General features: G+C 37.3%; 1 protein-coding gene across 1 annotated transcript in view; it reads left to right on the top strand.

The window, feature by feature from the left end:
* Positions 1-19,744, top strand: part of LOC127617170 (dual specificity mitogen-activated protein kinase kinase 5-like) — a 63,114-nt gene that overhangs the window by 15,922 nt on the left and 27,448 nt on the right. The window contains exons 7-16 of the mRNA XM_052089095.1: positions 615-663; positions 2,607-2,671; positions 7,915-7,954; positions 11,238-11,306; positions 14,378-14,459; positions 14,884-14,945; positions 15,497-15,545; positions 15,808-15,881; positions 17,324-17,374; positions 18,219-18,290. Coding sequence (XP_051945055.1) covers positions 615-663; positions 2,607-2,671; positions 7,915-7,954; positions 11,238-11,306; positions 14,378-14,459; positions 14,884-14,945; positions 15,497-15,545; positions 15,808-15,881; positions 17,324-17,374; positions 18,219-18,290 — 613 coding nt within the window. The remainder of the gene's footprint in view (positions 1-614; positions 664-2,606; positions 2,672-7,914; positions 7,955-11,237; positions 11,307-14,377; positions 14,460-14,883; positions 14,946-15,496; positions 15,546-15,807; positions 15,882-17,323; positions 17,375-18,218; positions 18,291-19,744) is intronic.

Raw genomic sequence — 19,744 nt, 5'->3', positions numbered from 1 at the left:
ATTTGATGCACCCTAAATATGGATTTTGGACTGTCAAAAATTTTTTATTCACAGAGTACATTCACAGACCATTCAGTACCTACCAACAAAATGAGCTCTCTTTGTAGATTTCTTATCTAAAGACCCCATGTACTTTTTTGAGACTTGTCATAGATGTCCATCTACGTGCTTGTATATTCCTAAAATTTGACGAAAGCCAGTTTTTTGCAATTCGACCTATCAGTTAAGGCAGTCTATCCTGCCTTTCTGTTGGCTCGTTGGCACTAACTGGGCATCTGACCATTTGCAAGTCGCCACATCACTATAGGCGTTCTCCACCAGTGTAGATCTCTTGTCCTAAGAACGTGCTGAAACATTCATGGTGAATGGTTTGTAATCGTACCGTTCTGAACAGCAATGCTACTGGTACTGTTATTTATCATGCTAGGAACAGTTTGGCCCTTTCTCCTTTGGGAAGCACAAAAAAGAAAAGTGGGGTGTTGAAAGTAACTGCCCACTGTTAACAATTAATAAATTATAATTTTTAACAATTGGATTTTACATAGCACTGTTGAGTTTTGTTGCATAATAATATTAATTATATTTATATTATTATTTTCATTTCTCTTTACCAGTTTAAAAAAGTCTTCAGCTGAGCTTAAGAAGATTTTGACAAACGGACAGGTACAGTAGCCCTCACACACACAAACTTGTTTTATATCATTGTGGGGACTCTCCATAGACTTCCAAGCATTTTATGGATTTTATACAGATCTAACGATAATTTCTATCCCCTAACCCTCACAGAAACCTTTTTGCATTTTTACATAAAAAAAAAATAAATAAAAAAAAAAAACATCATTTACTAAGCCATTTCCTTCGTAGGGACCATTGGCTGGGCCCCACAGTGTAGGTGATCTCAGGTTTTACTATCCTTGAGAGGACTTTTGGTCCCCACAATGTAGTATAAACATGTACACTCAAACACACTTCACCTATAATTGTTCAATAGCTGTATTTCCATCAGTGTGTCCTAACTTATTATCTTGTAAGAAATACTGTCACCATTCAAACAGTTGATGCTTGATAGCACTTAGACCATTTTATTTGACTCTCTGTGTGAATGTGAGAAAGCGTCTATTGATTGCTCTTAAAGGACTGTTCAGTGACCCTTTCTCTGTGGTATGGTTGAGATCTTTATCAATCAGAGCTGGATCTAGTTGTCCTTTTGCTGTCCACCCCTCTTCCCCATCCCTGTCTCCTTCTGTCCCCCACTTTACAGGCCCCCAGTAGGCCAGTCTGTCAACCAGAGTGTGTCAGATAGACAATTAAGAGAGTCATGTCCCCTGTGACACCTGTAACATGCGCAGTTAATGGAGCCCTAGCAGATACACACACTCTCCCTGTCTCTTCCTGTCTCTCTGCCTCACTTGAGCCTAATCTAAGGTCCTGCTTTGGGCCCGTGCAGTCAGGGTGATTCCTGACAGGAAAACATTGACATCATATCAACTCCAGTTCACGAGGGGAAACACTTACCCTTCAATAACAAAAGCACATATTGACGCCAAACCATTCACATTTGCCATCACAAGAACCAAATCATAACCTATTTATCCACAAACAAACAACCTTTATAAAATGGATTGTTCTGGCTCTAAATTCTGATCAGATGAGCCAGGTTCAAAGCTGTTGTAAAATACTGGAGTTATACACCCTTGTGATCATGCATGCTGTAAATTTATTTCTATATGCATGCAGCAAGTTTTTACACGTTAATAGGCAAGTTAAAGGAGTTTTATGGGTTCAATACAAGTTAAGCTTAATCAACAGCATTTGTAGCATAATGTTGATTACCACAAAAAAATTCCCTCCTTTTCTTAAAAAAAAAAGAAAATATCTGGGTGTAAAGGGATTAATGGAAAGGAGGAGGTGAGAACTGGCTTGACAATATAAATAATAGTTTAATATAAAACTTTTACTCACTCTTATGTTTCAATAGTGAAAGAACAATAGAGGCCATTCTGATGGCCCTAATACTGACAGCATAGGAGAACAAACTTGGTGTCTGAAGGGCCCATATCATATTACCTTTTTGACAGCTTTTATCAAAGTCAAACAAGACAGTGCAGGCAAACAAGTCATCATTAAATTTGCCCTCCCTCTCAGCTGTCTTTTTATAAATTAAACAGCAAATGTTGCATTGATCCTCCTCTCCGTACGCTGTCAAACTTAAAATGACCTTATAATGTGGTGTCCAATTTTTTGTGTGTGTGGCCTCACTAGTTTTTTCCTCCACTTTTGGTAGTTCTGTGTCCTGTCTCGCTCTCTGCCATTCTCTCAATGAATTAATCTGCTCAGTTCAGTTAACTGTACAATTGTAAAAATTTATTGAACAAAAGATTAGAAATTAAGCTGCAGCAGTGGCAATTGAACAGTTACAATGGCTCAATCTCATTAAAAACATTGGAATGAATGCATTAATATATCTACCCACAGAAAGAAATACTCAGGAACGTTTTCAAGCACAATCAAACTCCTTGAAGATGGTTTAGATTATTTAGAAGTATAAACAAAAATTCTGCTCTCCTTGGATAACTACAGTCCATCTTTTCTTTCTGTTCATTTAGATAAATGAACATGACCTCCAGTACCAGGAGCAGCTTGGCCATGGAAATGGAGGAACAGTTTACAAGTGAGTGCTGTGCTTGTGATTTTTACATTGAGATGTTAATTAGACCATTGTGGTCAGTCTCTTCAAAGGCCTTCTGTACCCTTTAGGGTACAATCTAGCCTTTAACTAGAGCAAAAAAAAAGGAAGAATTATACCATAAATGTAACTGGAAAAACATAATGCTTTGGTGTCTTCACTCGTACTCTGATTTATTTTATGCCGGCCTCACATGTTTTCAGACATCATTCAACACCCTCTCAGTATATTCATTCATTAAATCTCTTGAGAAATTTGAGTAAAGGACAAAATAGATTTTGCACTAGGAAGTTTAAGTGACTCTTTGTGACCATACTTTCTGTGTCCAAATTATACAGAACAACTCAAAGCATACAGTGCCAGGACAGGACAAGGTCATCAAACCCATACTCACAAATCTTCCCATTTACTTTCTTTAACCTAGTGACTGTTTCACAAAGCTCTGTGTTGCTGCAGAATAATGCAGATGCTCTTCGGACAGTATGAGTGAAACATCTCGTACAGCCCCTGGAAATTGTTTGACCATCTCGTACAGGAAATTGTTTGACCATTTTAAAAAGCTAATAATGCAACCCAAACAATAATGCAGTCTGACAAGCTCAGCTCTAAATGTGTTTGCCTAGAATATTTTTTTTTTCTCTTCAAACAAAAGAAACTGCTGAATTTTGCATTGATCCCTTAATTCTAACCTTGCTTTTTTCTTTTTGAAGTGGTAAAGTTAAGTAATAATATATATATATATATATATATATATATATATATATATATATATATATATAAATGGTCTGCACTTATATAGCGCTTTTTTTAACCTTAAAGGTTATCAAAGCGCTTTACACTGTGTCCCAATCACACTCATACACCAATGATGGCAGAGCTGCCATGCAAGGCGCTAGCCTGCCATTGGGAGCAACTTAGGGTTCAGTGTCTTGCCCAAGGACACTTCGGCATGTGGAGTCGTGTGAGCCGGGAATCGAACCGCCAACCCTACAGCCGACCGCTCTACCACCTGAGCCATAGCCGCCCATATAATGAACCTATTTATAGGTCTAACAACATTAACATTGACCATACATTATCAACTGAATATGATTTATTGTTGCCTTTACTGAATTAGTGAAACCTAAATTATAGAGCTCAAATCAAATGAAGAAACTGTCCAACCAGTCACATTATGTAAAGGGCATATATTTTTTTGAGAAAAAGAAGCAAAAGCCACATCTTCCCATGACTTGTTTTGCACCATGCCAAGATTTAAAAAACTATATGAAATGTATTTAGCAGAGTTCATAAAATACACTTTGTAGAAGTAAATGCAAGCATCAAAGAAACATTTTTGATTAAGTATATGGTTTAAAAAGTAAACAACTAACCACCTTTTTGTTTATTATTATTATTATTATTATTATAGGTTTTTAATTATTTGTTATTTTTCATTTCTTAATAAATTTCACTTCTATCAAAATGTAGTCATGGCAGTTTGTGTGAAAGAACACAATGTTTGGATTTCTTACACATGATTTACAGTACATGTGGTCAGGAGCAGGTGTAAATTTGGTTCGTATAACTAACATTTGATGAATCCGAGAATTTATGTCTGAATGGCTTTACGAACAATTTCTACAAAACATTGTTCTGCTCATGTTTCATGAATGAGGCCTAATGCACACTCTCAAAAGGCAACAAAGATGGATACATTTTAAATGTTAATTCTAGAAATGTGTATGATGTTTTTTAATATGGCTTTCAGTGCATATTCATGATAGAGCAAGGTAACATTCACTGTCAATATGTTTCCTGCTCAGACTGACAGCTACAGTGCAGTACAGGTAGCAGCAGGTGAAATGTTGTGCAATATAATCTCTGCTGTGGCTTGTATGGACATTTTGTTCATTCTACCATCCATCTCCACAACTGTCCTCTATCACCTCTACTACACTTGCTCACATACACACACACACTCTCCTTTATGCAAAACACACACCGTTGTGACCATCTGGCTGCTTGCAGGATGGTGCCATGGGTATTCACTTAAATTGCTTTTCCTTGAGAATAAATAATAAAAAAAATTCTTTAGGGCGTTCAGCTAACTTGAACCCCTCGATGTTGTGTTGAAGTATTATGAGTTGATAACCCTTTCTCACGCTTGTGCACATTTAAAAAATAATATATATATATATTAGGGCTGTCGATTTAATGCATTAATTCACTGTGATTAATTTTATAAAAAATTATGAATAACGCAATTAATCGCAATGCGTTCCTTATTACGCAGCACCCCAAAGACCCCCCAAAGAAGTGATCTAAGTATTAAACTATATATAGAATTTGACACAATGACCTAAAATTTTTATGTTTATGAAGCAACGCACCCGAGACGCTACACAAGCATGTCTGACGCAGGTGTACATTGATGGGTCCTTAAACAAGCCCTCATAATAAATCTGATTGACAAAGTCACTTGTGAAATGGATTGCTGTGAACTGTGTGTCAATGATTGGCTTATGATCAATAATATGGTAGTAAACAATACATTGTATTCTAAAGCAGCTTTTTGTATTGTCTTATCAATGATTTACTCTTCTGCCACAAGAATGTAATGCATTTTAATTATCTGAATATTTTGTATTTTATATATATACTGTATATATTTAAAGATAACTATGTCTAATTTTTATTACTGTCCATGTTTGCATCTACCTAATTTTGCCCCTTCCTTTCAAGTGGCAGATGCATTTGCTGCAAAATACCACTTATAAATCAAAAAAACATTTGACTTTTAAGCCTTTTATTTGTTAGCCGTACTATGCTTGATTTATATGATTATATTTTATTATCTGCATTTTCCCTGCTGTTAATGACTCAGAACAGAACAGACCTGCAACCCACCACTGACGTAGATGGCTCACACTATTTGTTGATTCAGAATAAGCCCAGAGTTCCCCCTTTTCCATCTAGGCCTTCTTTCTTTCTGTGCCCTCCTTTAGGTGAGGCGATCATCTGGTCATCTCAGGTTAGATGGCAGGGAGAAAGAGACAGGGAGAACTGTCTGGTCTGCATTGGCCGCTGTAATCGAAACCTGTTTGTGTGGTTGTGTTCGTCTGCAAATGTGTATGCATGGTATGGCTGTCTTCGAGAGGCCCATGAATACTGCATGACAGAGCTTTCCGTACCTCAGGTTCTGGAGTGTAAATAACAAACAGAGAATAGGGACACGTTTACAGGGGTCAGGACCACACGTCACTATGTCAGCTCACTCTGACCATGCGCCTGTCACTCTTAAGTCATCTCTGCATGACTACTCAGCAGACGCAAAGTTCAAGGACTATAGATTAATTTTGTAAATGGGCTTAGGAATATCCAGGATGTCCTGAAGTGGCCACTTAGACAGCATCATTAGCTGTGTTTGTATTTTTAAGTAGTAATTTGTTTTATAGCAAATGCTTTTTCCCAAAGCAACCTATAGTACAGGGCTCTTCAACTACTTTCTTTCTGGAAAAACTAACATGACCTCACACTCTCAACAAACAAATTTGTTTCGATAGATTTTACTTTGAAAATAGGGCCGGGTTGTTGTTTATAAATTATGAAAACTGAGGACTGTCCAAGCCAATTTTTTTAAAAACCACATAAGTAAAGAATGGTCATCTAATATACTGTAGGCATTCATTACATAAGAAAATTAAAGAAAAGTAATTTTGAGGGAAAATGTGCACACAGGAGCCATTGCAGGTGCCAAATAACTACACAGATTATATTTGTAAATGGAGAACAAACTAATTAGATGATTTTTGGGATTGAGAATGCTGATTCACAGCTGTATTATATCCAGTGACACTTCACCTTATCACTTTTATTAGCATTACAGACCCTGAACAGATGAGATATTCCAGTTTAACACGTGAAGTAGGAAGAACAAAAGCAAACATTTTTGTGTATTATCTTTGAAGGTTCGCTTTGCATCATCAATTTCTCTTTTATTGACTATAATGTGTATATGAGCTGACACCACTTCTCTAACAACTCAAAATTGGGTTATGATTGAAACCAAAAAACTTTCTCAAGTTCAATGTTTGCGTAGACTGCGCTTTGACTTTGTAGGTAAGAAAATACTCTATCACTTGGCTTAAACTATTGTTGACTTCAACACTAGAACAATAGATTGTTGGGAACAAAGATTTCCATCCATGTTAATTTATTATTGTTGTCTTCTGCATAGCGATGACTCTAATTCCAGAGACATTCAGTCACATTCTATAAATTGGCCAAAACCAGATCTTAGCACTGTGTACCTCATAAGCAAACGTATCACTGGACATCTCTGTATCATCTATGGCTCAGAATCTTCCTAAGTGTAAAGTGTACCCACACAGGGCACTGAGGTGAGATGGGATCGAGTGTCTCCATCCTAAATGAGGGAAGTTATCCGTCGCGTCACTTAGAGCGACATTAATTAAAGGCTCGTCGGAGTTACGAGGTGTTGAAGCTGTAACCAGATCAGCCATCTATTTAACATAAATCTCATAGAAAGTCTCGAACCCAAACCATTACAAATGTGTTTGCTGCATGCATATGCACATCCACATACAGAGGTTTATAATTAAATATTATTCCTTGATAAGTCTTTCCCTGTTCTTTTGTCTCTCTTGCATCTTTCACTGTCAAACACACAGTGTGCTCGTCTTGTTGAATTCATCCACGTTTTGCAGCTGTCTGTTGTTATAGTATATTATCTGGTGGAATGGACCATGTCGTGGGTTTTTGTAACTCAACTCCTCTTCGGCAACTCCCGCAGTAACCAAATCCACTGCTCGGAATGAAGCAAGGATCATAATTAAATAATTGCGGTTTTGCCGATAATTCGACCTGTAACAGGAGGCCTGTCTGGGAGATCTCACTCTGAAACGGGAACGGAGCTGATAACGCTCCGTAGCTCAGAATGTCTGAGGTTTCGCAGGTGACCGACTCCGGGTTGACCTCACCTGCATTTGACACTAATCATGAGGACAGGACACCCCCCTCAGAGCTCCTTTTCTTAGCAATTAAGCCACTGTTAATCAGCAAATAAATACAAATGTATAAAAAGTGTCTTGCTACGCAAATAGATATGGATCTCAGGTTGCTCTTAAACGAAAACCTGAACATAGGGTTTTGTTTAAATGTTTTATTTTTCTGTGTATAAGATGTTAAAGTGAACTCGTTAATTTTAAGTGTTTTCCTCCTCACAGAGCGTACCACATGCTTGGGAAGAGAGTTCTAGCAGTGAAGGTAAGATTACAGATAGTACCTTCACAGTAAAGAACATTTAGAAACTTTAAAACCTCAAGCCATAGCGGCCGGTTGCAAGAAACCCCTTAAAGGGATAGTTCACACAAAAAAATTCAATGCGATTAAAAAAAAAATAATATTCTCATCATTTACTCACCCTCATGCCATCCCAGATGTGTATGAATTTCTTTCTTCAGCAGAACACAAATGAATATTTTTAGAAGAGTATTTCATCTCTGTTGGCCCTTACAATGCAATCGAATGATGATTAGGCCTTTGTAGCTCCAAAAATCACATAAAGGAAACATTAAAGTATATCTTTAGAAGCGATATGATAGGTGTGGGTGAGAAACAAATCCAAATATTAAAAAAAAATCTAAAAGTTTTACTCTAAATCTCCACTTTCACTTTTACATTTGAAAGCCACATGGGGTGCCTATTTAGTTTCACTTTCACACCTGAAAGTGAAAGTGGAGATTTAGAGTAACATATTTAGAGACTTACAATTTGATCTGGTTTTCACTCACACATATCATATTGCTTCTGAAGATATGGATTTAACCACTGGAATCATATGGATTACTTTTATGTTTCCTTTATGTGATTATTGGAATAACAAAATCTGATCACCATTCACTTGCATTGTATGGACCTACAGAGCTGAAATATTCTTCTAAAATCTTTGTTTGTGTTCTGTAGAAGAAAGAATGTTATTCACATCTGGGATGGTATGAGGGTGAGTAAATGATGAGAGAGTTTACATTTTTGGTTGAACTATCCCTTTAAGTTACAAAACCACTTGGTGACAATATCCTTACATTTATAACTAAGGGGTTTCTTGTAATTGTGTCTGGAACTGCAAGCAGCCCACTTAATATTTAAATTAAAGGAAAATAATTAACTTGCTCTTTTCACTATTTGTCCTGGTCCCCCCAAATATATCTTGCATTAAGAAAATGAATCTGCTTTTGGTCAATTTAGATGTATTTTTTTTCATTGATTTTCATTAAAATTAAATAAATCTAATTCTCATTACTGCATTACAGTAATAATAGTTTGGGCAGAAATGTGCTTAATTGTCATGAACATAATATATCAATGGAAAAAATCTAAGTGGTCCTAAAATAGGCTTCTTTTTATGCAAAATATAATTGTAATTTTTTTCATTTGATTTTGGGATGACCTGGACTTGAGATTGACCCTCACAATAGAACAGTTGAATAATCAAAATATTTATATAATGAATGTATTTTGGTTGGTTGCTTAAATATTTGGCTTACTTATACTTACTTACATACTAAGTATATGATATCAGAATAATATATTAGATAGAATTTGAATTCAGAGCTGCTTGTACTGGCAGTTGTACTATGTCATTGTAAGCTGTTGTCATCATTAACATCTGGTTGCATTTAGTTTACTTTTATCCTCTCACTTCTCCTCTGTCTTATCTCTTATCTTTCTCCTGGCCTTGTCTCCTCTCATTTCTTCTACTCTGTCTGCTCATCTTTCCGTCTCTGACTGGGTCTGCTTGAGCATGGCTATCAGCCTTTGGCTGAGGCTGTAAGTGATCTTGGCTGAGCTTTAACTGCATGGCCTTGCCTTACTGCCTTAGCTGTAATCAATTATTTCAGTGGGAGGCTGATAATCTAACCTTAACTAAAGAAGCAATTTAGCTAGTCACTGCTTCATTACAAAAGTGGAGAAGAGAGATAGAAAGTGCAACTATGGCAACACTAAGGTTCAAACTCATTGTATTTCCAATCTTAAAATATGGCCTTGGAATGTCTTTTAGGAAGTCTAAACACCTATAGTATTTAATAAATGGTAGACTTTTTTAATTTCTTGTCAATGCTGGCTCTGATGTTTCTCAAGCACCCACTTTAAACAGGGCTGAAATGATTAGTCGACGTTATCGGCAATGTCGACAGTAGAAAACTGTCAAATTTGTTGCCGAATAGCCGTTTGATCTCATTTAACATAACATGAGTTCATATGAAAATGTAATGATGCGCGAGAGCAGCACTGCAGCTCGCGCCTTAATTACACAGATCACAGTCCAGATACACTCTAAACTTTCCAAAAAGCTTCAGGTGATGTAGATTGCAAATTATGAGGGAATTATAATGCAATTTTTCTGTGCGGTCAGCACCTCTTCTATGAGTTGCACGAATGTCCCGATCTAAGGGAGAGATTGAAACTGCATCCAGCTGATATAGACTCTGTTGCGGGGATGCTCATCCCTCGAGCCCGCACTTGCTGCAGCTAGATTATAATGTGTTGGCTTGCGACTTATTGAATCATATTATATGTGTCACTGTTTATTTCTTATCGTGAAGAAAACTGCCAATGCGCAGCTTTATTAATATGAGAGAGTTTGTTTTTTTTGTGAGTTAAAGATGGATTGAAGTGAACAGAAAGGGGAGAGAGGAAGTCTTCACCCCATTATACACTGCAACAAAATATGTTTTTGATTTGTTTTTGTTTTGGCTTGTTTTCCAATGTAAATATCTAAAATGCCTTTAAAGCAACAAACATTTACTTCAGCAGCTATACTGCCAATGAAAAAATTGTTATATGAGAATGTTGAATATAATATTAAAAATACAAATATTTTAAAATGTCTAAAAGTCCTTTAAAAAAAGATGCATTCACCTGAGAAGCAGCATATAAGATATTTAGACTTGATTTTAGAGAATAGATCTTGAATATAAGTATATTTTGTCTTTACTGCACTCACAGAAGTATGAACAAGTGAAAAATTCAAGTATATACAAAATACACTTAGTGTATATTTAAGAAACATTCTCTTAAAGTCTAAATGTCTTATATGTTGCTTCTCAAGTAAATGTATCTTGTTTTAAGGATTTTTAGACAATTTTAAATGGACAAGACATTTGATTACAAAAGTAAAAAAAAATTACTGAATTAAACTTAATAAAAAGTTTTTTTTTCCATCTTTAATTCAGTGAATGTCATTTAGAGGTATTTTTAAAACATAATTTTTTTCCTCTTTATTGTTTGTAAGCACGTTTAATACAACCTTTTAAGTCGGGGCACAAGCTGGATAATCTATAGTTAGGAACTAATGATTAATCATTGCAATAATCACTAAATAATCATTCTAATAATCGTTAGATTAATCGATTATCAAAATAATCATTAGTTGCAGCCCTAGCTCTAAACCACAAATGAAGTTATAACAAAAATTTGATGCATGGTTTAGAGACGTCTATGTGAGTATGTGTGCGAGTTAAAATTAAGGCCATGTTGTTCTTTGCAGGTTATTCCTCTAGACATCACAGTGGAGCTGCAGAAGCAGATAATGTCTGAGCTTGAGATCCTTTATAAGGTCTGAACATCTTTTTTTACCTTGCCTGATTAATTGATTTGTATCTATAGTTGATGTTACTGTTTAAAATAATATGCTCCTCTCCTCCACTTCTGGGCTCTTTTGGCATCACAGAAAAGATAAAGGTGATAGGACAAAGTAATCGGATAGCAACGATGTCTTACAAATCTCCCAATGTCAGTATTGTTAAATGGCAAAGCCATGGATCTGGGAAGTCATCAGATATATTAAACAGTAGCCCAGGGTGTGAAATTTGCATCCGCCAAATGCGACAAGGCTGAATCCAGCTCCTTATTCGCAAGCTCCTCGTCCAAATATAGGTATTTCATGAGTGAGTAATTTAGCTTATCTGCAATGGTGGGTGACCTGTAGGAAGTCTCACAGTAACACATAACAGAAATGCTGTTAAACACAAAGACACTTGCTTGAAGAAACACACTTTATTATATATTTTTAAGAAGAGACAAAATATAAGCCATCAATGCCCATGTCTGATGCCCTGTTGTTCAGAGGCGTGCGGCAGGAGCGTGTCTCATGGAACACGTGCATGTAAAAGAGTTATAACTCTTTTTTCTCTGTTTCAGTCATCTGAAAGCTGTTAGCAAGAATAGTGTCATCTATTAGAATGCTGCAAATGACCTAAGGTGATCTCAGGAGGTGCTCAAAGTTTAGTTCACTTTATTTCCACGGAGCAGTTCACGCTTAACATGCATTTTGAATGCAACTCTACAGGTTGGCTCAAATATATTTGTATTAAACAGGGTTTCCATGGGCCTTAAAAAGGTCTTAAATCGGAGGAACAAATCTTAAATTCATAAGGTCATGACATTAAATGTTGTATGAGGGATTGTTTTCTCGTTGCGTTTAAGTAGGGTGACCAAACATCCCGTTTTTAAAGGTGCACTCAGCGATTCCTGAAAAACACTATTGATATTCGAAATCAGCTGTCAAAACAAACACACCCCTACCTTCAGTGCTCCTTTGGAAGCTCCGCCCCCAAATTCATGCAATCAAGACAGTTTTACGCACATCAGCTCCAGACACTCACATTCTGCTTCTAAATCTAACATCACAACAACAGCATATATGGGTTCTGAGAAACATGGCAAAATGAATGCTACCCACCTATCGAGAAGAAAAAGAGCAACTTTGTATCCATCTTCAAACCTTTTTCCTCTCAGAGGTCTCTCCACCACTGAAAAGCATTGCCGATGTTGAAACGGCTCCTAGCCCTCGACTTTTTTAGTTAATATTTGTTTGACCTTTTTCTCATGGTCTGTTTCTCAGCCATTTTCCTACTTGGATTTTAGAAAGTTCGCATCAGCCAGATTTGCCATCGCTCTTCTAATGAATTTCCCTCTCGGTCTGCCCCCACCCCCCATCCTTTGTATATGCAAGAACCACCCCTGTTGCTGATTGGCTATAGTAATGATGTGTGGATCGGTCCGATCCACTTTGTTTTTGTTCCATTTACAGAGCCAGGGCTGTGTACAAATACTAGATATTTTTTCAGCCCACCCACAGAACGGAGAGCTAGCTGACTGTGAGGAGATATTTGCAGAATTTGACAACAAGTGTATTGGATTAGAATTACTGACTGCACCTTTAAGAGGTGTGTCCCAACAATTCTCTAAACAATGTAATTATGTCCCGGTTTCAGCTGGTAGGCTCACTGATTTTTATTCTAATTACATTTAATATACACATTTTCCTTCTCGCTATTGTCTTAGGTATCATTTGCAGGGAAGAGAAGAAATGTCGATGTGTTGCACATTGATTTGAGGATAGTTGTGCATAGAACATAGTATGTTATGTTTACATTTGCCATTTTTAGAAACTGTCATCTTATTTGCACTACTGTGTACTGGTCGGCGCTGCGCTGTCTCTCACTGTGCCTATTGTCCTGTTAATTGTTTGTAATTTATTGTTGTTTTATGTAGCACCATGGTCCTGAAGGAACGTTGTCTCGTTTCACTGTGTACTGTACTAACTGTATATGGTTGAACGATAATATAAAACACTAGACTTGACTTACATTCTAGTCTTTCAGCAAATCCGCTGAAATGTATCTGGTTACCAGGACAATGTTGTCATGCACTTGGCGTGTGCTCTTTGTCATTTTGTCAGTCAACGCAAGCAGGAATGCACCCATAGTTTTCAACAACGAGCTGAAAGAAGCCGATTCTTAAAAAAAGTGGACATCGTCACTGCTCAGGACAAAGCAAGAACTCATGAACAATTATTACACAAATAGTCACTGATGATCGAGAAAGCAACACCATATTAAAATCCATGGGAATGTAAACTTCTGATCAGGATCATGTGTGCAAATTGGAGTGGTGGTGGCGTAGTGGCTAAAGCACAGGGCTGTTAATCAGAAGGTCGTTGGTTCGGACCCCATGGCCACCACCATTGTGTCCTTGAGCAAGGCACTTAACTCCAGGTTGTTCCGGGGGAATTGTCCCTGTAATAATTGCACTGTAAGTCGCTTTGGATAAAAGCGTCTGCCAAATGCATAAATGTAAATTCAGTTACTCATAGCTCAAATATTATACAATTTTAAAATAGAGCTCCTTTTTTTGTTCTTGTTGTTTTGGGGCGCTTCCTTCAGGTGAAAATCAAATTCATTCAAGGCTGAATGTGGTTTCAGCCTTCAGATTAGTGTGAAGTGTATGACTGTGATAAGTATAAAAGATGTGTGTGAAATTATTCAGAGGTCAATGTCCATGAAGTCCAGTCCACAGCTGCCAGATAGACTTTTTTTGGTAAAAATGTTTACCAATCACCCTATGCATAGGAAAAGCCAATCAAATCAAATAATCGGCTTCAGTCACATGGCTATAATGAAATGTCCACTGACACACGTGTTGAATTTTGCAACTACCATTTTTTTTTTTAATACAGCTAGCCAGATTGTATAACAAAATGCCCTCTTTAGAAAGCTGTTATTATATCACTGTAATTCCATTAACTTAAATAGATTCCTCATTTGTTAAATGATAATTTACGAGAAAGTGCTAAACTTACTCTGTTTTTCATAATTTTGATCTATTTAATTGTGTTGGTTGCAGTGTGATTCTCCATACATCATAAAGTTCTACAGTGCATTCTTTGTGGAGAACAGAATATCTATATGCACTGAGTTTATGGATGGTAAGTTTAATTTGTTTTAATATTATCATTGTGAATCATTATCGGCTATTGCTGTTGTGTGAATATAGGGGCTTTATTACATTGATATGTTTACAACTGATGATTCATAGTGCTAAGGCAAACATCACTATAACTTTTACTCATACTCAAGGTTAGTGATTTAGATATAAATAATTTGTGTGGGTTTTTGAGTAGAGGTACGCTATTACTTTTCTAAGTTATCAAAATCCCATAGACGTACATTGAGGAGGATTGATTTACATAGATTTTTCACCAGTAAGCAACCACCCAGAGCACCCTAACAACCACCCAGAAAACCCTAGCAACTGCATAGCAACGCCCTGGCAACCACCCACAACTCCATAGCATTGCAGATTTATTTATTTATTTATTTGCATAGACCATATTATTTATTTTTATGAAGGTGGCTCTCTGGATGTCTACTGGAGAATTCCAGAGCATGTCTTGGGCAGGATTGCTGTAGCGGTAAGTTATATTCAAGACTGTTGTCAAGCAAATTCACTGTATGATTTCATTTTGGAAGGTTGCATTTTATTGATACCTGCATGTCCAAGGATCTGTGGAAGTCATACCATTCTTCTGTTCTTCTATTCTGTTTGTAAAAGGAATGTAAACCTTATGTATATTTCCTATTGACACACTAAAGCTGAAGATATAAATAATTATCTTAAGTCAAATCTTATGTGCCTAAGACATTTGCACTGGGGTGTGTGTGTGTGTGTGTGTGTGTGTGTGTGTGTGTGTGTGTGTGTGTGTGTGTGTGTGTGTGTGTGTGTGTGTGTGTGTGTGTGTGTGTGTTTTGTCTTTGAAATGCTTTATTAGTGCTGAATCATAATGCCTCTGGCTCTGACCCTCATTACCCTCTTCCGCACTCTTTTTCACAATAATCAAAGATATGCCACTGTTTGGATAATTCACAGATCCTTTATAAGCAACAAATGTACACAAACACCTCTTTCGTGCATCTTCTGATTTTGTTTCCCATGGCTGTGCACATTTTATTTTTGTGTCTGCAGGTGGTTAAAGGATTAACTTACCTGTGGAGCCTGAAGATTTTGCACCGAGGTAAAGAGGAGACCTTTATCTAAATCTGTCAGTGTGTCTCATAATAATATGTCCAAATGTTGGCCACCAGCTTAAGAACTTTGTCATCTAGGCAGTAAATAATTTACATAGATGGAAATACAGAATAGGAAATTGCCTGTTTATATTTAGTTAATTTGTATTGCAATCTGTTCTCAGAATTCTGTGACAATAATATAAGATGCAGACATAATGTTTTCATTTTGCCTCTCTTTGTTCATGCATTAATTGTTTCTCGGTTCAGATGTGAAACCCTCCAACATGCTGGTCAACACACGTGGTCAGATCAAATTGTGTGACTTTGGAGTCAGTACACAGGTACATTTTCCTTTGTATCCTGTGATAGTTTTATATCAGTGTTTGTTTTTCTGCATAAATGTTTAGGCCTTCTCTTTTGTGTGTATGTTGTGAGCACAGTCGGATCAGATCAGCTATTGTCACTTCAGTATCATCTCTTTGTTTTCTCCTCTCCTCATTCCTCCAGGGAGCTCTTGTCTGTGCTCCCTAACCCCCTAGAAACCCCTTAGATTGCTCCTCTCCTCTCACTTCCAGCTCTTTCTAATTACCACATTGACCAGATATTCATTGAGTGATAGCGTGTGTGAGCGCGTGGTGGGAGACAATAGCTCAGACTGAGAAAGTCAGCATCAGTCTCTGCACCTCTAATACACTCAGGAGTTCAACAATGGAGCTCAGTCCCTCCACATTCCCCTCTTTTTAATTAATTTTTATAACCACGTCTTCTGAGATTCAACATGAAGCTGACCCCTGGATGAGGTGTGTGCGTGTGTTCTCCTCTGTGCCTGTCCAGACCATGACACTGTATAGAGGACCTGGGTATCTCTTTTACCCTCATACACACAGACACACACTCGTCAGGCTGCAGGGGAACACTCTCATTATGTTTGTCCTGTCAATGCTGACACCCGCCATTGTGCCAAATCTCACTGCCTCTCCCCTGTGAGAGTGAAGACTAAAATTAAACCAGGCTGGTATTTCAATAACACTCCACAATAACACACTCTTTTCTATAGATTTTAATCAATCCCTCTTAGTATGTCCTTTAGCTTATGGCAGAAAGCTCAGGTCACCTGCTGTCACATCTGTACTGAATTCAGTTTGGTTAAACTAGGGGTCGACCAAAATGGGATTTCGTATTTTTGAGGGCAGGATAGCTGACAAACGATATAATTTTAAAATGCACAGTGGCAAGAAAAAGTATGTGAACCCTTTTGAATAAGCTGATTTTCTGCACTAATTGATCATAAAATGTGATCTCATCTTCGTCAAAGTCACAATTATAGACAAACACAATGTGCTTAAGCTAACAACACACAAACAATTATAATCCATGTCTTTTTTGAACATCCCATTAAACATTCACAGTGTTGAGGAATAAGTAAATGAACCCTTGGATTTAATTACTTGTCGATACTCCTTTGGCAGCAGGAACTTCAACCAAGCATTTCCGGTAGCTGCGTATTAGAGTTCAGAAATAATTTTGGACCATTCTTACTTTCAGAACTGCACCAGCTGAACTAAGTGCTAACACTGAGTGAGCGGGTTCAGTTAGGTAGTTAGTTTTGAATGCATTTATCTGTCTACTTGTACTGAATATGATCCCTTGAGGACAGTAATATACACCATAGAAGAACATTTCTGGTCACAGGAGAAGCACTGATGTTGGGATTCTTGTTCTCCTGGTAGTGATTGGTAGTTTTATCTTTGGCTAAAATGCTTTCCTCTGCTTGCTTCCACAGTTGGTTAACTCCATTGCTAAAACATACGTTGGAACCAATGCGTACATGGCGGTAAGCAGCATTATTTTCCATAACAGCAGAAGCACCATACACATTCGTCACGTACTGTATGTGTTCCTCAAATTTTTAAGCCAAATGAATTTGAGTTCTTCCTAAGAAAACAATCATTTGTATCTTTTATTACAAAGCTGCAGAAGTAATGTTGGAACTCTGTGGATTCACATGCACACATATTTACTCATAGAAGAGTTTAAAGGAATAATCCAGTTTCAATACAAGTAAAGCTCAGTTACCAGCATTTGTGACATAATATTGATTAACACAAGAATTATTTTTGACTTGCCCCTCCTTTCCTTACACATTGAGGCACTTACAATAAATGGGGCCAATCCGTTAACGTTATAATACAGTTTCAAAAGTGTAGCCACATTATGAGTGGTAACATGATTTTAGTTTGATAAAATCGCTTACTAACCTTTTCTGTGTAAGGCTATATCCAATTTTACAACTTTGCGCCATTAAGATGTAATGTCAACAAACCCTAAAATCCAAAAACGGCAGCTCAAATAATACACGAGTTTTAACAGAAAAATTATTCTTCCTAAAATTGGCCCCATTCACTTCCATTGTAAGTGTCTCACTGTAACCTCAATTTTTGTAGTTAATCAACAATATGCCACAAATGTTGTCAATTGATCTTAACTTGAATTGAACCCGAAATATTTCTTTAAATTGTGTTTAAGAACCTTCCTTGTCAAAATCATAGTCAAAGCAGACATCAGTACAATTCATGTATGTTTTCTATTGTCTTTTTTTAATCTCAGTTAATCTGTTACTATTCATTCACTTTGCATAGTAATGACCCCCCCTTGTCTTTGTGTCTATGGTTTTGTAGCCAGAGCGGATATCAGGGGAGCAGTATGGAATTCACTCAGATGTTTGGAGCGTAGGGATCTCTTTCATGGAGGTAATACATTTATATAAATATCTTTCAAAGCTTATAAACAGTCGTATTGCACCCTGCATCCTTTTATTCATAGTTCTAGTGAACTGCTGTCTTAGTGTTTCTGCTGAGTGCTGTTGGTAGTCCCTGCAGGCAGCCTGTCCAAACAGATGTTGGCCTACAGCTATGCATGGATCACACTCAGGATCTCCCACTGACTACTGCACACACACACACACACACACACACACACACTCATACACACTAATGCTCTGCTATCCTTTTTGACCCATCTCCTCTCTCCTATTTAAAAAATGTCATGCAAGAATACAGATGAAATTTTGTGTGTGTGCATAAAAACAATAGTTTTTATCTAATCAAAAAAGAAAATAAGTGCTTGTTTATCTTTGTCTGCAAAGAAAGAAATGTGTATATTGAAACATTACAGAATGGAAAAGAGAGAGAATGTGTGAAAGAAAGCACAAGATTGCTAGTCAGTGTGGCAAAACGCTATCAATCACTCAGCACAGCAGAACGTCTGGTAAGTAGAGTGCTGTGTTCTCTCTACCTCCAGTACAACTACACCCTGTCCCATAGGTGAGTGTGTGTGTATTCCTCAAGAAAGTGAGGATAGCAAGAATATATATATATATATATCAGTTTATGGAGTTTTTTGTGTAGAGGTTGTTTTTTTATTAGCAAAACCAGTAGCATAAAAAGAATGAGTGGATGAGATGTTAACACGATGGTGGAACTCCTGTTCTGAAAATGCCATGCTGGTAGTTCTCATTGCTATATTGATTCTCATTTTGTAATTGTCAGCACTTCTCATTGGCTGTGATGAATAGTTATTGTATACCTTAAGTCAATCCCTTGTTTGTATTCATCAATACTGTTAGATATTATCACAGTTGTGACTGAGATGTTTAGGGAGAGATACATTAAGGGTCACATGGCTTGACAGTAAGAGTTGATGAAGAGTATATTGATCTTATGAGTTAGTATTAGACTTATAATGTTGTTTGGGAAGTGATCGATACTCCTCGGCGGCTATGGGTCAGGTGGTAGAGCGGGTTGGCTGCTAATCGTAGGGTTGGTGGTTCAAATCCCGGCCCACACGACTCCACATGCCGAAGTGTCCTTGGGCAAGACACTGAACCCCAAGTTGCTCCCAATGGTAGGCTAGCGCCTTGCATGGCAGCTCTGCCGCCATTGGTGTATGAATGTGTGTGTGAGTGGGTGATTGGGACACAGTGTAAAGCGCTTTGGTAACCTCCGAGGTTAGAAAAAAGCGCTATATAAGTGCAGACCATTTACCATTTACCATCCTCGACAGCTGAAATGTTTAAGCGGTTCAGGTGATTCACCTGTAATGTTTGTTTTTGTGCAGATTTCCTAACTAATGAACTGAAGTTCTTTAAGTTTGAATCTGAACTGAGGCTGAACCAAATTGAGCTTGATGGACATGCTAGTTTTAA

Source organism: Xyrauchen texanus, chromosome 2, assembly GCF_025860055.1.
Source record: "Xyrauchen texanus isolate HMW12.3.18 chromosome 2, RBS_HiC_50CHRs, whole genome shotgun sequence".
Taxonomy (NCBI): Eukaryota; Metazoa; Chordata; class Actinopteri; order Cypriniformes; family Catostomidae; genus Xyrauchen; species Xyrauchen texanus.
The sequence above is the reverse complement of the archived record's forward strand: the minus strand, read 5'-3'. Positions and strand labels throughout refer to the sequence as shown.